Consider the following 17,848-nt stretch of genomic DNA (forward strand, 5'->3'; position numbering starts at 1 on the left):
GTCACAGAGGGGGAGGTGTTTGGGTTCCCAGCAGCGCCTCAAAACACTCTGAAACGCGTTTAGTCATGGCCATTGATCTGCACCTGATGCTTTGTTGATTTGATGTAGCTGAATGCCTCAGTTTGCTCTGGCTGAGCTGCTGCATTGGCATTACAGTCAATCAGAGCCTCGGGGCGCGGGGCCGGCCCAGGATTTCTTCGTTGAAATGTAAATCATACCTCAGGTGGCAAAGTATTTCATCACGGTTCTTTCGAATAACTCGTAACCCTCGTCCTTCAGATGTTGGTGGACTGCGGAGTCCTGACCTGAGGACCTGGCTGTCCTGTGTGGTACCATGTGTTTGTGAAGCAGTTGTTTTGTCTTCCCAGTGTTCGGGTCCATGTGTTCCTACCTGCATTGCTCTGCTGATACCTGGGTGTTTTGTCCTCAGTGTGGACAAGTCATCCGGATCAAACTGGAATGTCCACCACTGAGCAGAGGGACTCTGCCGCTGTCAGCTACAACTGAACCAAAGCACAGGGTGGAAATTTCAGATTACCTGGCACAGGAAACAGAGCATGTTTCTCCGGTCGTGTTTCTGTGAACTGTCCGTTCTGCTCTGAGCTGCTGCAACAGCAGCTTTAAAATAAAATATTCTTCTTTTTCCTTCATGAAATAATGTTTTTGGTTTATAGAAGCACTCGTATTGTTCCATATACGTGTGAGTCAGTGTTATCAGTGAGGCGAGGCAGGCTGACTGGAGCCGTATAGATCAGCAGAGTCTCACAGATTATGTCCATTGATCAGACAGGAGCAGTTTGTGGTTTCCATTGACGGCAGCCTCCCGTCTGATGTTGTGTTCTGTGATTTCAGGGGCTGAAGGAGCCGTGTTCAGCAAATCAGTGGAGACGCCGCACGTCAGGGCCGAGCCGTTCAAAGAGCTACGGTGAGTCAGTGTCTGCTCGTTTCACGGCTAATGCATGGACGCGCAGGAAAACTGGGGTGTGAGTGCACACAGGGATGTAGACTGATCAGAAACAGAAGCACACACTGGTTCCATCTCCTGGGATGTGAATATTTACTGGTTTCTTAATCTTCTATGAAAATAACATAAAACAAATGGGAATTAAGAACAGAAAAATGAGACATAAATATATGTATAAATATTTACTATGAACTTATGCTTTTTTTTTTCAGTCATATTGTATTTGCATGTGCTTAATCAGCTGCATTCAAGGTTTTGGCACCTTTCAGCTGCATGAGAAGAAAAAAAGGTGAGACCTGGTAAAGAGGCAGGATGTAAATGTAAAACTCTGTGAAGTGGTGGAAAACGCACTTTTCCCTCTGCAATTAGCTCCCCTGTCCGGTAACGTCTGTCTGCTGTGTGGAGTAATCTTAGAGATCAGTGGGTACATCTTTTGGCAATAGATGCATTATCCCTCCCCGTCTCCCGTCCGTCTCTGAATCAACACCCAGACACTCATCAGAATCAACAAACATCAGAGCAACGTATCCTGTATCAAGGGGAAACGAACGGGAGAGGCATGAGATGAGAGAGAGGACTAAAGAGAAGCAGAGAGAAGCAAGAAACAAGATTTGGCTGAAGAGACATGAAAGGAAAGGAGGGGAAGAGATGATGTGATGAAGGGAGGAAGGAGGAGAGAAGGAAGTGTTGTACTCAGCCATGTTTGGAGCGTAGTTATCGTAAAGATGGAGAACAGAGGTGGAATAAGTCTGCTTCTGATGTACGCTTCACTTCAGAGTCCAAACAAGTTTATTTTCAGTTCAGCAAATTATTATAGATTCAGTTTCACCAGTTTAGAATCAGAAATGCCAAATTCATATGGAAATCAGACACACAAACCTCTGACCTGTGTGCGTGTGCGTGTGTCCGTGTGTGTGTGCGTGTGTGTGTGTGTGTGTGTGTGTGTGGACAGCCAAACATGTCTCCGTGGTGTCTTGTTTATCATCTTCCTCCCTCCCGTGATGTCAGATGAGATGACAGTCCATCAGAAAGAGCGAGAGAGAGGCGCGGTGACAGAGGAGAGAGAGAGGGATGTTTATGAGCGGACAGAAAATGAGAGAAAGAAGAAGAAAGGAGAGAGAGAGAGAGAAAGCGAGAGAGCTGCAGAGTACAGTGAGACAGTGAAGGAGTGAGCTGTGGAAGGAAAACCAGGCTGAGAGGAGACGAACGGTGGATAGTGAAAATCAAATTTGTTATCACACTTCTTCTAATTTAAATGTTAAACCCTGTTTTTTTTTCCATCAGTGCTTATTAACCGTGCACACAGGTGTTTTCTGGGTGGGCGTGCACGCACTGTGCTTGATTGACATCTCCCTCTGCTTCCTGTTGTACTCGTTGTACCGCAGCAGAGGCCTAATGGACCACAGTAACTGGAAACACCTGACACAGCAGGACACAACCTGTGTGTTTCATTATTGGCTTTGTTGATCTGTTCTTTTGTTTTGTTGTTGTTGTTGTTGTTGGTCTGTGCGTTTTGTCACAGATACACACCTTTTAGTTTTGATTCGATTAATCGTCAAACATGAACCAAGTGCAGATGTTACCTAAATTTAATCGTGTTGAACTCACCAGAGATGTTTTCCGTTCCATTCAACATCAGCGTTCTTCTCTATTCGTTGATTTTAAGTGTTGCATGTTTAACTATATCCAGCTAAATATAGCTAACAGTCATATAACAGTCAGTGCTCGGGTCCTGCACACTCAGAATACCACAGAAACAACATACACAAACACTGAAACACCAGCAGCATCAACGCTTTGTCCTTAAAATTCAGTCCAGCAGAAACAAGATCTAAATATTCTTTACATTCCTTCAGTGAGTGTTTTGTGAGCGGCCTCTCAGTCTGCACAGCACAGCGACATTCTTTGATCTGAACTGAGAGAAAAGTATGGAAGGAAAAAAAAAAGTAGAAAGACTGTGAAGTGAAAATAAGAAAATCTAGAAAAAAGAGTTGACAAAAGTACAGAGTGTGAAGATTAAGCAACAAGAGGGAGCAAGAAAAAAAAAGAGACGTGAGCGAGAATGAAAGGGGCTGAAAGGACAAAGCACAGGAGGCTGGCAAAACAGAAAAAAATCAAATATTAAAGCAAAAGTGAGAGAGAGGCTGATTTTTGTCAGAGAAAGAATGAGACGGGAGACAGAGGGGGAGGAAGAAGTGGAAGAGGATAGAAAAGAGAGATAAGGGGGATGGAGAGATAATATAAAGAAAGAAAAAGAGCTTTATGTGACAAAAGAAACGCTGCACAGACGAGTGTGACGGGAATTAGGGGTTGGATAGAGAAGGACTTTGATGACAAATATCTAATAACAGTATTTCGGTGTGGTGTGCACTGAGATGAACTGTGATTCATCAATCACTGCTGCGTTCCTTCCAAGATCATCATTCCAAACAATAAGAAAGGGAAAAAAAAGTCCCATCAGTGATGCACAGATCATTTCTGAGCGACGCTCCAAAGCCCCTCATCATGTGACCGTCTGCATAATGCGACAGTCTGAGTCTACAGCGATGTGCTTTCTTCTTCCCTCTTCCCCTGTGTTTATGCATCTTTGGTGACAACCAGGCAATTGAGAATGAAATATGGCCCAAACTATCCAATTATGTCAGAAAAGGGGAGCAAGCTCGTTGGAGCATGGCTAAAATCTAATCTCACTCTAATCTCTCCCAACCCCTTGGCAGGTAGCAATCGAGGATTCAAATCCTATTCCAGGATATGATATTATCCACACACACACACACACACACACACACACACAAACACACACATCCCACCCAGAGCTGTCAGTGCTTTATCGAAACCCTAACCATCATATCCATCTGCGTGGTAATGCCTTGTCAACGGGATGTGTCCTTGCATCAGACAAACGCCTTTGTGAAAGTAAAATGGCAGCGTGGGTGAATCTGATAGCACACCTTGATTTATGCCCTGACCAATTCAGAGCACAGATAAAAGGAATATATATGAAGCAATACGAAGAAGAAGTGAAGAGAGTGAATGAACGGGAAGGGGGGAAAAAATAAAGCCAGTGGAAATTTGAGGTTTATTTTTTTTCTTAAGGCGAAATGAGATGTGAAGTGTTTCACTTCCTGCAGGAGCTGAGAAGCTCAAAGTTTCCACAACGTGAAAAAGTTTGACAGAGTCACATCAGACTCACAGGAGGTCGACCTCAGTGAGGTTTGTCCCTCGACTCTCCCCGTAGGGACAGCTGTTTTTAGCGCTCTGCAGTCTTCACTCTGCGTTTGAATGTTATGGAGCCGAGAGTGAACCTGCGCTGACAGATAACATGTTATCACACTGCTGAGTGAACCTGTTATCATCTGGTTCTTCTTACACTGACACCTGTACATGTTCACATCCTGCTGCAGGGGCAGATTTGTTGTTGTTGTTGTTTTTATTATTACTGTTAGTTGTAGTAATATCAGTATTTCATATTCTCACACTATGGGTCCAGTGACTACATCCGTGTTAATCAGTGTTAATGTTCCTAAAACCAGTCATTCAACGGAAAAATGATGATATGAAAATTACATCTTTCAGCTTTGACTGAAAATTAACAAAATTCCCATGAGCCTCTGCTGCACTTTGTGTTTATGGCTAATTTGCACATATTAGCATGTTAACACACTGAACTAAGATGTGAACATGGATAAATTATACCCAGTAAATATCAGCTTGTTGAAACTGTCATTACGAGCATGTTAGTTTCTTCAGGAAGTAGTCTGTCCTTCTCGTATTGTCCTCAGCAGCAGCACCTGTTTCTTCAGGAAGTAGTCTGTCCTTCTCGTATTGTCCTCAGCAGCAGCACCTGTTTCTTCAGGAAGTAGTCTGTCCTTCTCGTATTGTCCTCAGCAGCAGCACCTGTTTCTTCAGGAAGTAGTCTGTCCTTCTCGTATTGTCCTCAGCAGCAGCACCTGTTTCTTCAGGAAGTAGTCTGTCCTTCTCGTATTGTCCTCAGCAGCAGCACCTGTTTCTTCAGGAAGTAGTCTGTCCTTCTCGTGACACTGCAAACCAACTGCTGTGGTCTGCACACAGATCAGAGACTCAGTGGACGTTGCCTTAAGCTCTTTCTTTCATTTCTCTTCCTGTCATTTCCTCTTCTCTCCATCTCTGCTCTTGTGTCAGATGTTGCGGTAGGTCCCTCGTCTCCTCTCTCTCCTCATTCTCATTTGTTCTCCTCTCATCTTCCCTCTCCATCCTCACCTTGCCCCCTTTTCCCCTCCACCTCCTCCTCCTCTTCTTGCATCAATTGCCTTGCTCCTCCCTTTTTCCTGTCGCCTCCACTTCTCCTCCTCACACCATCATCCTCTCCTCACGTCGTCCTCCTTCTGATTTGTTTTGCTCACTTTCATATTAATCTCTGTTGCTCATCTTCTGTTCTGCTTGACCATTTTCAAACAGCTGATCAGAATTCAGAAAACCAACACGTTCCTAATATGAAAATAATGGGCAGCATATTACAGCACTATAAAAGAGATCACTGCTCGAGATGTTTCTGCCTGTGTCTCTGGCTGCACCATCAGCACCTCTGAGAAATCACCAGAACAAGAAAGAAAAAGAATTTAAAAAAAAAACAGGTAGCAAATTAAGAGACCACCTCTGCACCCTTTCCTTTCATCCTCTTCATCTATTCTTCCCTTTCTGTCTCCTCTAATGTCACAGCCGCTCCTCTCTTTCCCCTCCGCTCTGCCTTCATCGTCCTGCACACCTTCAGCTCACACTGATCTCAGTAATTGAGAGGATGGTCGGTTGCGCAGCAGAATGTTCAGGTAATCCACTGGGACGTTCACAAAGCCCAGCGAGGCAATCAGCTTCACTGGAATCACCTGAGATTGCCATTTAACCTGTGATTTGCTGCGTGGCACGACAGGAGCCCATTTCAACTCTCTGTAGCTTATATATTTATAACACCAAACCGTGCTGACCACTGTGGTCACACCAGACAAAACACAGTGGCAAATGGTTTAAAGACAGCGTCCTCGCCAAGGACAAAGGAGTCACATGTAGAGCGAAGGGGAAGCACGAAAGCCGCCCACAGGTTTCACAGCGTGAAAGTTTACAGTTTCTGTTGTGTCAAAAAACCTCGAATCATTTCCGTTATTATCTGAAGGCAGACGACACGAGGAGGAAGCGTGAAAAGTTATTAACCTTTGATCCCGGTTGTGGATATGAAGCACTGCTAAAGAAGAGAAGAAGGATGAGAGGATGTAGAAAGTGAAGGGAAATGAGGTTGTGGCAGCCATGAAAATAATAGGTGACAACAGGGAAACAGAGACAAAAATTAAAATAGTATAGACAGTGGAATATCATTTTATTTTTAACAGACAGAAAGTGAATGTACATAAATATATTAAAACAACAGTAATGGCTCAGATTACTTTCTTCTTCACTTTTAAATTTGTTATGTACGTTTATTGCTTTCAGTCACAGTTTCCTTTTTTTTCTATTTTTGTGAAATGTGAAAAACTGTTTATATTAGAATAAGAAAGAAATAAAAGTAAAAGAAATGGAAAAAGAACATGAGATAAAGTTGCAGTTCACAGCGGCAGCGAAGAGGAAATGAAAATAATACAACCACGGGAGAGAAATATTTCATCGCCTGACTCCCCGAGGAGCAACCTGGGAGGAGGAGGGAGGATGAAGGAGGAGGGAGGTCTTTGGAAAGACTGATGCAAGTGTGAGTTGTTTTACTTCCAATCCACAAACACTGAAAACCTCCGACTTCTTTTCAGTGTTGGTGGAAAATTCTTCCCCTTTGTCCTCGCACAGGTGTTTCTTTGTAAAGGTGAAGAGCCGGGAACCTTTGACCTTGAGCCACCAAATCTGGTCCTTGGACAAATATCAGCAGTGTGGCACAGGCCTTTGACCCACAGGCCTTTGACCCACTGCAGCCGGTTGCTAAAGTCCAGAAACGGGCTGATACAGTGAGTGACTGGTCTGACGTGTCGCACCTTAATCCAGTTTAACTGAGAACTTATAAAGACTGAACACAATGTTTAAAATCAAACACAATGATGAGGCAGTAGATTATATATATATTTAACTTATCACCATTGTACACACACTGTAATTAATAAGTGTTAAGGTGTAACCCTCTGTGGACAAAGAGCAAAGGGTGATGCAAAGGAGACTGAAGTTTTAATTTGGGAACTTGCTCACTCCCACAGTCAGACGTCCTTTGTCTTTGTCGTGTTCATCAGCTTTTGGCTGCAGTTTCTTCCCCAGCGTCGTTTATAAATCTCAAGCAGCTCATCTTTAAGAATAAGCTCCAAACTCAGTGTGGAGTTCACACTGACTGAAAGCTGTGGGGAGCTACTACAGATCAGAACCATTGTTCTTGATGTCAGTGTTAAAGTTATTATCTGCTGTACAGATTTGTTTTACTGTAGCACATCAAACTTTACTATGTGTGTGTGTGTGTGTGTGGGGGGGGGGGGGGGGGGGGCCTGGGTGCCAGTGGCCAGTTTTCTCCAAAGACGGCTCCTAAAACACGCAGATTTCTTTCCACTGTAAAAGCTCAGAATGTGTGAAACTCGTCTTCGCTCCTCCCTGGAGAATTCCGACTGAAGATTTTATTCCTGGAGACTGAAGCTTGTCTCTTCTCCAGCTCATTCAGGAGCACTGCTGTAAATGTGCTGTAGGGTCTGTGGGTCACAGCTGGAGTGTTTGTGTAAAATGAGAGGTTAATATGTCTGGTTGTACAGGTGAGTGCTGCCTCCTCAGCGTTAACTGTGAAACAAAGAGCCGATGTTCATGCAAACTTTTTTCAAAATGACTGCAGACAAAATGAGTTACATACATGTTCATATGTGCAGCATCTGCTGTCTCCACTCCAGGTTAACCTGAGCATAGACTTCACTTGAACTTAGAGGATCTCACAAAAAATGTTGTTTTACTGCTCAAACAAAAGTTTAGTTTAGTTACGTTTTTTTTTTTTCTTCTTGTCAAACTGTACTAGTGCAACATGAAATGAGCGCCACTGTGCTACAGCTCCTCTCACCTTTCTTCGTTCCTCTGGGGAATTCAGGCCACCACCTGTGCGACTTTGATCCCTAAACCTGCCAGGAGCAAATTCAGAGAACAGCACGGGCAAACTGCAGGAGATTCCATTTTATTAGCAGTAACACAGCTGGGTCCCCCTGTTCTTCTTCTTGCTCTTATATTTTTGTTTCTTCTGCTGTTACTTTGACTGATGAAACTTTTAATACGACTGTTTCACTTCCTTCCTATTTTTCCTCTTCGATGACGTTAGAACATGTCAGAGATCTGCCATAAGAACACGGTTTGTTAATTCTGCTGCGTGGAAGTTTGGAGATTACAGTTCAAAGCCAAAGCTTGTTCTTAACTTTGATCACCTTGCGTTATCGTCTAAGTTTTATTTTAAAGTAATACACAAACATGAAACTGCTGAAGGAAGCAAAGACCTGGACGTGTTTAGAATCATATTTTTTTTTGTATGTGGATGTTTGTCGATAAATTGTCCGTCTGAGTTGGTTTTTAAAAAAAATACACAGTCTGGTTAATTAGCAGCAGAGATGGATTATTTGTGCAAACTGTGTTATTAAATATTTAGTGTTGACCTGAACCTGTGTGAACCAGCCTGAAGTGTTTTTACTGATACAGTAAGTAATGATTGACTTTGAAACAGCCGTCTCTGTGCAGTTAACACAGCACACTGAACTGCTGCCACATTAGAACTGAATCCGGCTCTTCAGCTGCTAAATGCTCACATACATGTGGTGTGATCCACTGTTCATGTTAAAACTTTAAGGAACGATGAAAACATCTGATTCGTTACTGAAAGGTCAAAAGTGCAGGCCTGTGAACATAAATACTTAAGGAGAGGAGTTTACTGGAATTCCCAGAGTTCGTTTTAGTGAGAAACTCACTCGCCTCAAGCTTCAGATCCTGTTTTATGCAGCACTAAGATTCACATGCTGCTAAAATATTTCAGCAGCTTAAATCAGATTGTATTTCCCAATAGCAACAATATGTTTGGACTGTGTTCTTCTCCACAGCAGCAGCAGCAGCAGCAGCTGAGGCTTATTGATGTTGTAGGAGTTAGAATTTTACTCTCTAAAAAACACGATTTCTATAGAACTAAGTTTCAAATTAAACTAAAGTTAAATTAAAGTTGATAATTACGTCATATGTTACATAATCTGCATTAATGTAATGGGCGTCATGTACTGTGCATATAAACAGGACCTTTACGAGCTGCTCCTCACTCAGAACAAAAGCTCACGGTCCTCCAGCTGAATACAGTGCGTCTGATATAAGCCGTGAAAACCCTGTGGAGAAAATATCACGTATGCCGTGGTGACAGGAAGACAGGAAGTCTACAGAGACCTCCTCCGCAAGTCTGAATCCACTGAAGCATTCTGACACCTTTGCTGCTTCCTGTAAAGATCGGCTTGTGGCTCGAAGTGGTTTTGTCAAGACGTGAAGAGGAGTGGGCTGATTTTTAATCCTCATACAGAAATATGTAAGCAGCCGCAGTGTTCAAGTGACAGATCCACTCAATTTACACTCCAGTCATGCTCCTTGAAATGTGTGTGTGTTCTCGTGCTTCTGTCTTTGTGACGGCCATTTTGAGTTTTAAAGGTTGAGAGTGGACGGACTTTGTCTGGTCTTCACTCTGAGAGTTTGGACTTGAGGTTTGAAGTTATGTTTAAGGATTGAGATGCTTCTCACTGTCTGAAGAGTGTTTGTAATCTTTTCAGTGTCACGATGAACAACTTCAAAAACAGTCTCATAAACAAGCTGCTTCAGAAGTGTGACGTTAGTTTACAGGATCTAATTAGGCTGCCTGACACAAATCAAATTAATACATGGAACAAATGCAGCTGAGGATCATTATAAAGAAAACAAACCGTGGGTGTATTCAAAACTTAAACTTCTTTCTTATGTTGTTTCCCATCTTTGGTGTTTAAGACTTTGTTCTTGTGCTCATGCAAACATGAAGCAGAAGCAGTGATCACTAACAGAGCCGCTCTGCCTGTGTGTGTGTGTGTGTGTGTGTGTGTGTGTGTGTGTGTGTGTGTGTGTGTGTGTGTGTGTGTGTGTGTGTGTGTGTGTGTGTGTGTGTGTGTGTGTGTGTGTGTGTGTGTGTGTGTGTTCCCAGGCTGGAGTCTCCCACTCGCTCCCTGCTGATGGAGGCTCCGAAAGGCATCCAGATCCTGGCTGAGGCCGGAGACATCCAGGCCATCTGCAGGAACGAACTGCGACTGGAGTCCAAAGATGGAGAGGTGCGTCGGCCAGAAGCACAAATGAACTTTCTGTCAATTCTGGTTCCTGGTGCAACTTGAGTCTTATTTTCATAGTTTTGAAAAGAATAACAGTGAACTCCCGGAGCTAATTGTTGAGATCAGGCAAAACTAAAAAGATGTTTTATAGATTCAGAAACATGGACAGGGACATGGACGAGACGAGTAGTTAGTTGTGCGCACGCAGTTGTTTCAACAATCTGGAAAATCAGCTCACTTAACTGCGTGTTTTGCCGCTTCGGACGTCAGTGTAGAGATGTCACCATGTTCCCAGAGCTCAGCGATTACTCTGATGAGTTCTCCTGTTGTAACTGGACTGAAATAACATCCAATTACCTGAAAATAACAAAGCAAAAGACTGTGAAGCATGAACTCAACTCTCATCATTCAGGAGCTGTGTTTATTTTGAACTCTCAATCATCTGTCTAAAAATAGATGTTTTAACAAATTGCCTCGTCTTATTTTGAAAAAAAAAAAAAAAAAACGTTCTTCATTTCACTCCAAAATAAGACACATCCATTAACACAAAGACATTCTGATGTCAGGAAAAGCTCAGGTGAAAAAGGTCTGTTTCTCCATCTATTTACAGAACAGAAAGATTCTGATGGATGCAAGCATCTTTTTAAACAACTGCTAATTAACACCAGCAGTCTTAGAACTGAATTACAGCCGATATTGTTTTTAAATCAAACCTTTCATTAAGTTGTTTATTTGAGTGGTGAAGCAGAATGAGCCATTTTCTTTGTTAAATGCTGTCGTGTTGTTTCAGATGTATTTTCTGCACAGAGATAAAATCTCCCACTCTCTCTCTCTCTCCCTCTCTGTTCTGGCAAACTGAGAAATTAACTTTTCTTGTCCTCCGGCCATAATGGCTGATCGGGCTCCATCTCAAATCAGTATTTCTCCCGTCCAAACTTATTTTTAACAAACGACGACAGTCCAAACAATAGTTAGCTCCCTCAGCCAACACGCAGCAGCATTTTGCTGTTGGCTGGTGGCAGTTTCCCACACACTGGCCGTCCACCAGAGTCTGTATGAGCCTCACAGAAAAGCAGGAAGATGGAGAACAGAAGCTGGTTGTTTTTCTCTTTCCATCCTCCTTTCAGTCACTAATTCCTCTTCATACTTACTTTAACAGCTTCCATCCATCCTTCTTCCCAGTTTCCTGTCCCTTCCTCTCTCCATCCTCCTCCTTCCTGTCCTCTTTCTGTCTCTAACTTTGCTTATTTACCATCTTTCTCCCTGTTTGCTCATCCACTCCTCCTCCTCCTCCTCATGCTGCTTCTTTCCTTTTTTCATCCTTTCCTCCCTGCTCCTAAATTCCTCCAACCATCCCCTGATTCGTTACACACATCAGTCCTCACATTCATCACGGTCGGCTGCGCTGATAAAAGGATTTCCCTCCTTAGGTTGCACCAGACGTGTCATGTCAGATCTGTTAAAATCAACGGAGGAGGATTAGGGAGAAGAAAGTGTTTAAAAGTTTCCCACAAAAACAGTTTCATACATTAAGACAGGCTGCTGATATGAGATGGACCAGAGAGAGAGAGAGAGGCTGATTCAGGAAGGTGCCCTTGGATTCGGCTTCATGGTCTGAGGCCACGTCGGCGTCACATCCTGTCACACTTTTCACGGGTGTGTGGTCGAAAATGAAGCTGCTGAACTCTTCATATAATTAGAATCGCGTCCTCACACTCCATTAATGTTGCAAATGTCCATTTGTTAAACCTCTGTCTTACACACACACACACACCTCTGGCACGGCCACTGCAATTACAGAAGGGTTTTGGTCATTAGACACCCACACACCACACGGGCTCATACAGAAATAGACTCATACACACACACACACACACACACACACACACACAGAGTAACAATCTGCCAATTAGAAGTGACGACTCTTCACACCCTGTACAGCAGTGATGCTCTACATGACCACGCTGCTGCACAGGCATAATGACTCGCATTTCACTTGCACTTTACACCGTTTCACAGCGTCTGTGTAGCGGAGTCTGAACGCTGCCGATACCCGAGTGACCCACACACAGCGCTGTGCCTGAACGCATCCTCTCCAGACATGGATTCAGACTGAAGTTGCTGCTGCTGCTCTGCTAACATGGAGCTTTCGCTGCACAGCCTGGGTAGATGCTGTTTTAGCTTCACTGATAGTTACATCCCAGGCTGTGGCACAGAGGCAAAGAGTGTGAATGTGTTTGCCAAACAGCAGGAAGGTTTTTAAATTTTAGAAGGAAAAAAATTCACCTGGCAAAGACTGTGTTTGTGATTCAGTTCAATCCAGAAGAAAGTACTAGAATCTTATACGGTGAATTTGCACTGTATTTTAAAGACTTTTATTTATTTATTTTATTAATCACTGGCATAATCAGGAGCATATTTGCATAACCGTGTGCGTTTTACCTTTACCTGCCAAAGCCATATGTATCTTTGTCCTTAGCACTCACATGCTCTCCACCATCCACCCACACACACTCTAACACACAGGCTCTCTCAGTGTTTCACACCGTCCGCCCCTCGTGGTGAAAGATTTGTTCAACAGCAGCTGTCGGAGGAAGTCGACTGAGACTCTGCTTTAGAAGTGTTCCAGGTCATTTGATGGCGATGCCTCCCCAAGGCGCCTGGTAATGGCTCCTTTACCTTTTTTATGGCTGGAGAGCTCCTCCTCTCCTCGGCCAGTGAAACACCAGCCCTGCATGAGCCCCAGGAGGCCGGGGGTGGAGGGGGGATGGAGGGGGAATGGAGGGGCAGAGAGATGGGATTCATGCAGCACTGGTTCGTGTCTGTGCAGAGGAAGAAAGACAGTTTGTTCCCATCAGTGTGGAAGGAGAGTGAAGGGAGTAAAATGAGTGGAGATGTGTGGGTGTGTTTTTGTCGGCGTGGCAGAAGGAATTTTCTGGAGTTTTACTCTTTTTATTGCTCAGGAGTCAAAAGGAACGACCTGGGAATCAGCAGACAATAAACTTTTTCTGCTTTTTTTTTGGTGAGGGACTGATGACTTGTTTAAGACTCAAAACACAAAGTGTTGGACTTTGTATAGGACTCACCAAATTTTGAACTGCTGAATTTGAATGTTGGTATATTTCATAACTCATCTCTTGTACAGTCATGAATGTTGGATGGGAGCAGTGTGTGTTAACCGTTTGTTAACAGGTGGAGGTGTGGGTTGAAAAATCTCACTTGACATTCTGTGCAAGTGACAGTGTGCAGGCGGTTAGAGCCACATGCACTATTTGTGTGAGTCCAATTTTGTGAGGTGGGAGCCCGAGGAAGAAAAATAAAAGCCAAGCTAAGAACAGCAGGTAGAGAGATTTGCTCTGAGAGCAGTGAGACGAGAGGAGACACCTGATTCTGCCGAGGTTAGCCGAGGTGACAGTGACTCTTCTGCTCTGAAACGTGGGGATCATGGATGTGTGGAGGTCAGATTTGCTGTTCAGTGTGTGAGCAGGCAGAGGCAGGATGTTCAGATGCAGGAGTTAACCTGTAGCTGAACATGGCAGACGAGTCCCATCCAGTTGTTCTCAGTGCAAACACTTTAATTCACAATCAGTAAACAAGAAACTCAGAAGTGTCACAAAAATTCAAACCAGAAACTCAAACTTTCAGCCGAGTATATCAGACTTTCTAAATACATGAGAAGTTGCCAAGGGCAAGCCAGAGTAGAGAATTCCAGATTCCCAAACCTTCTCTTCTTCACTACGTGTTTCAGGTCTCACCCGTTTTCTCTCCCTCCGCCTCAGATCTCTCTGGATGCTCGGAGGATTCGTCTGATGCGGCTGCCGGAGGGGAAGGCCTCCACCAGCTCCTCGTCCTCTGGGACCAGGCAGACTGTCTACGAGGTTTGCGTTTGCCCCAACGGGAGGCTTTTCCTGTCCCAGGCCGGCACCGGATCCACCTGCCAGATCAGCAACAACGTCTGCCTCTAGGACTGACACGTGCAAATATACATGAATACAGAGATTTCTGGAAAGAAATACAGGCAAAAACAGACAGATGTGCACTCATCGCCTGCCTCTAGGACTGATTCAGAGCAAACACAGACACATACAGAGGCTGCCAGAGCTGATGGACAAACAATCACAGATACTGTACCTACACAGATACACCGACACACACACTTTAGTCTCAAACACTCTGACTCATATTTAGGCTCAACCGATATGTTTTAAAGGACCAGTACCGAGAATTTTGAACTGTCGACAGCTGATATCTTGTGCCAATAATTCAGCGCTAAAAAGATTTTTTCCCCTTAATTTTATATGAGAGGAGAAGCCTTTGAAAACCGCATTTAGAGCATCATGGGACGCAGACTCTCCCCCGACTCTCACACGTGTCTGAGCTCTTTATACACACAGGACATTAGAACATATGAGGCTTTTAAATTCAATTACGTGAATAAAAGAGAAGAAAAGTGTTGCATTGCAGGTTTTAACTACTTTTTAATACAACTGAGGTGGAAAGGGATTGTTCACATGATCACAGTGGGAATGAATGACACTCAGCGGACACACTCATGTTCAGTAGAAGGACTGTATTGGTAATATATCGGTCTGACCCTAACAGTCATACACCGTAGCTTACAGACATGCATACACACAGTGCAGATGTTCTAACACATGAACATGGTGCACACACACACACACACACACACACACACAAACACACACACACACACTCACACTCTTTGCTCGTAGGAGCCTCCTGGTAGAAAGTGAGAGGAAAATCTCTGGAGGTTTCAGAGAAGAGACACTGATCTGTTCCCTTTCTCCCTCAAGAGCATTTCAGTACCAGAATCACTAGAGTGATCACCCATGGCAACGGCCCCCACCCGCTCCCCCTCCCCTCTTCATCCTCTCCCCCTCGCTTCCTCACCTTCTCTTCCTCCCTCTCCCATGCTTACAGCAGCTCAGATAATTAAAGGGTTTTTTACTTTTCCCGTTTTCTATTTTAAGGCCCAATAGGCAAAACTATAAGCACCTAATGACTGCTATTCCTGATGTGAGTTGGGTCAGGATATAAGACACAAGGCAGAGTGAACATAGGGATCCAGATACTGTCGAAGTTAAACACTGCAAACAGCAGATTCAGATCCAGATGTGTGTGTGTGTGTGTGCTGTGTGTGCTGTGTGTACGTCTACGTGCATTAGCTGTGATATTCTTTTTTTTTAATGAAGTCGATGCTGATGTAGAACAATGTTCAACTAAAGGTTTCAACTATTAGGCCAAATTATGATCATGGTCACGTCATATCACGTTTATCCCTGATTATTCGAATTAGCTTCCCGGTGCTCGTGTCAGTCTGTTCGCGGGAATCGTCTGATTTCACAGCGACTTGTTCAAGACAACAAACGACCTCAGCGTCTCGGATGTTCACGTCCAACCGTGTTAAACAGCTGATTGATTTCAGGTTGTTGCAGAGTTTATCCTTTTCCCTCCGTGAAGACCCACTGCTAGCAAACTGAGGTCGCGTCACACCGTACGAGCGAGCGGGCTGCTCGTTAACAAACTTTGTTTAAATTAACAGTCGATTACTTTCTCCAACAGTCTACATGACTTTGTGCCGAGCAGTAACTTCTGCAAATCATTTCACATCTATTTGACTTTGCATAAGAACTTTTAAGTTTCCCTTAGTTTTTTCTTCTGTCCCCATGGTCAGTTTCTGTTTTCCCACAATGCCTTGAGAAGCGATTTACTCATATCTCATAGATACTGAAAAGACAAACTTCACCTTGAGTCGGAACATGTTCAGTGGGTCTTCACTTGAACGCTCCCTGTGATGTGACATGAACATGGCAGCGCTGCCGTAAACCGCTGACTTTAAATGGAGTGGATAGTGGATTTGATTTCGTGTAATGACTGTCAGTGTTCTGTTTTGCCTGCATAAATTCTGTCCATGTTTCCTCCTGACAAAACAGCAGCACCCTCCTCCCGTCCTGACTGGGAAGAAAATTATATGAAAAAAAAAAAACAAAAACTCTACAACACCCTTAAAGTTCTTAATCCCACACAGGAAAACAGAACTGATGTTAGAAATGTCCGATGTGAGCTGCTCGAACCTCGGCGGTGGTCACCCTACTTGTTTCTTGCACTGGGACATTTTTAAAAAAGGACAAAAAAAAAACAAACTAATGCGAGCCGCTCTGTTGAAAGAGGGGAACTGTGCCTGTGCCTTATGTCGATGCACTTGTGGCAAGAAGAAGCACATCACACAGACTTTCGTTGGCATCAGTGAGTAACATGATCTCTGATTTCAGTTTCGGTTTCATCCAGTTCACAAACGTCTCCCTCTGTGCGAATGCAAAGACCTTCAGCCGCATCTGACCGTAGCTTCTCCTGCTGCCAAAGCCTGATTCTGCAAAAGGATGTGCCATTTTTCCTTCTGTTTTCACTACTTTAGCCCAAACCGCGGTCGATTTGGGACGACGCACTCGTTACTTTGCTTTTCACAAACAAATATTCTGTGTGAGAACTCGTACGTGGCTGTTAACACTGAAATGCAGAACATGTGATCCTGTGGATTATGCCACTGACGCGTCTGATTGCCACTGCTTAATGTAAGCCACTCAAAGCATCTGCTTCAGTCACCCACGAACGCACGGTGAGCGTTTTTAAGAGTCTTTCTAAAATACCTGGAACAGTTTTACCTTTAGCGGTGAATAAACAAACCAGGGTTTAAGATGCTGATCAGCAACAGAATCTAAGCATCTGCCAAATTCAATGTATTTCCACAGTTTTAACCTCAGACACAGGAAACTACAGGTTTTTGACCCAGTGGCTTGCGATGCTGAACACACTCGTCGTAGCGCACAGCATTTATTCATTTCCTGTGTTTAAAGTGTCACATCCTTTTCGAGGAGTCAGGTGAACCAACCCTCTTGCTGTCTCTCGGCTTCTCTGTTGCTGTATATTAAAGGACTTTCAGAAATATTTCACCACAAATTGAACTTATCTGATGTATTTGTTTTTTTGAATACATGTACACAAGGGAAATACATCTTTTTATACAGTTGTCTGTGTAAATATTGTACACATACCCGCGTCAGCGCGCATCAGACAGAACACGCCGACGGAAGAGAAACACTTTTGCTCTTTTGCAAAAAGGAAATCCTTTTTTATAATGTACATCAGTCTGTGTTTTTATACTAAAAGGGCAAAAAAAAAAATGTTAAAGGAAATTCATTGAGTTAGCATGTACAGCAATGTATACAATGTTTGCCTGTGGAGAACAAGCTGGGTTTGTTTTTATGCCTCCTCCTTTCTGTACTCGTTCCTCCTGCGGAGCTCAGACGTTTCACACAAACACACACCTGCTTTCTTTTTGTTCTGTTGTTGTTGTTGTTGTTGTTGTGCTGGGGCCCGAGGTCTTTGCATTCTCTCCAAGTGTGCTGTGTGTAAATTTGTGCTACTATGAGTGAGCTTTTGTTTTGTTCTTCTGCTCCACAGAACGTGTTGAATGATTCTCAGAGAAACAAACACAGAAACCAAAAGTAAAAAAGAAAAAAAAAAGCCATGAAGGAAATGAAACACAGGGTTGAGGAGAAATTTGCTGCTGGCAACAAAAATT

The 17,848-nt window shown here is 43.6% G+C and overlaps 1 protein-coding gene across 2 annotated transcripts in view; it reads left to right on the top strand.

Moving 5' to 3' along the window:
- Positions 1–16,332, top strand: part of sgcd (sarcoglycan, delta (dystrophin-associated glycoprotein)) — a 158,048-nt gene extending 141,716 nt beyond the window's left edge. For both annotated transcript variants that reach the window (XM_041051114.1, XM_041051113.1), the window contains 3 exons: positions 853–925; positions 10,125–10,248; positions 14,025–16,332. In XM_041051114.1, the coding sequence (XP_040907048.1) occupies positions 853–925; positions 10,125–10,248; positions 14,025–14,210 (383 nt within the window). In that variant the 3' untranslated portion in view covers positions 14,211–16,332. The remainder of the gene's footprint in view (positions 1–852; positions 926–10,124; positions 10,249–14,024) is intronic.
- The last annotated feature ends 1,516 nt before the right edge of the window (positions 16,333–17,848 follow it).

The sequence above is a fragment of the Toxotes jaculatrix genome, chromosome 12, assembly GCF_017976425.1.
Source record: "Toxotes jaculatrix isolate fToxJac2 chromosome 12, fToxJac2.pri, whole genome shotgun sequence".
Lineage (NCBI taxonomy): Eukaryota > Metazoa > Chordata > Actinopteri > Toxotidae > Toxotes > Toxotes jaculatrix.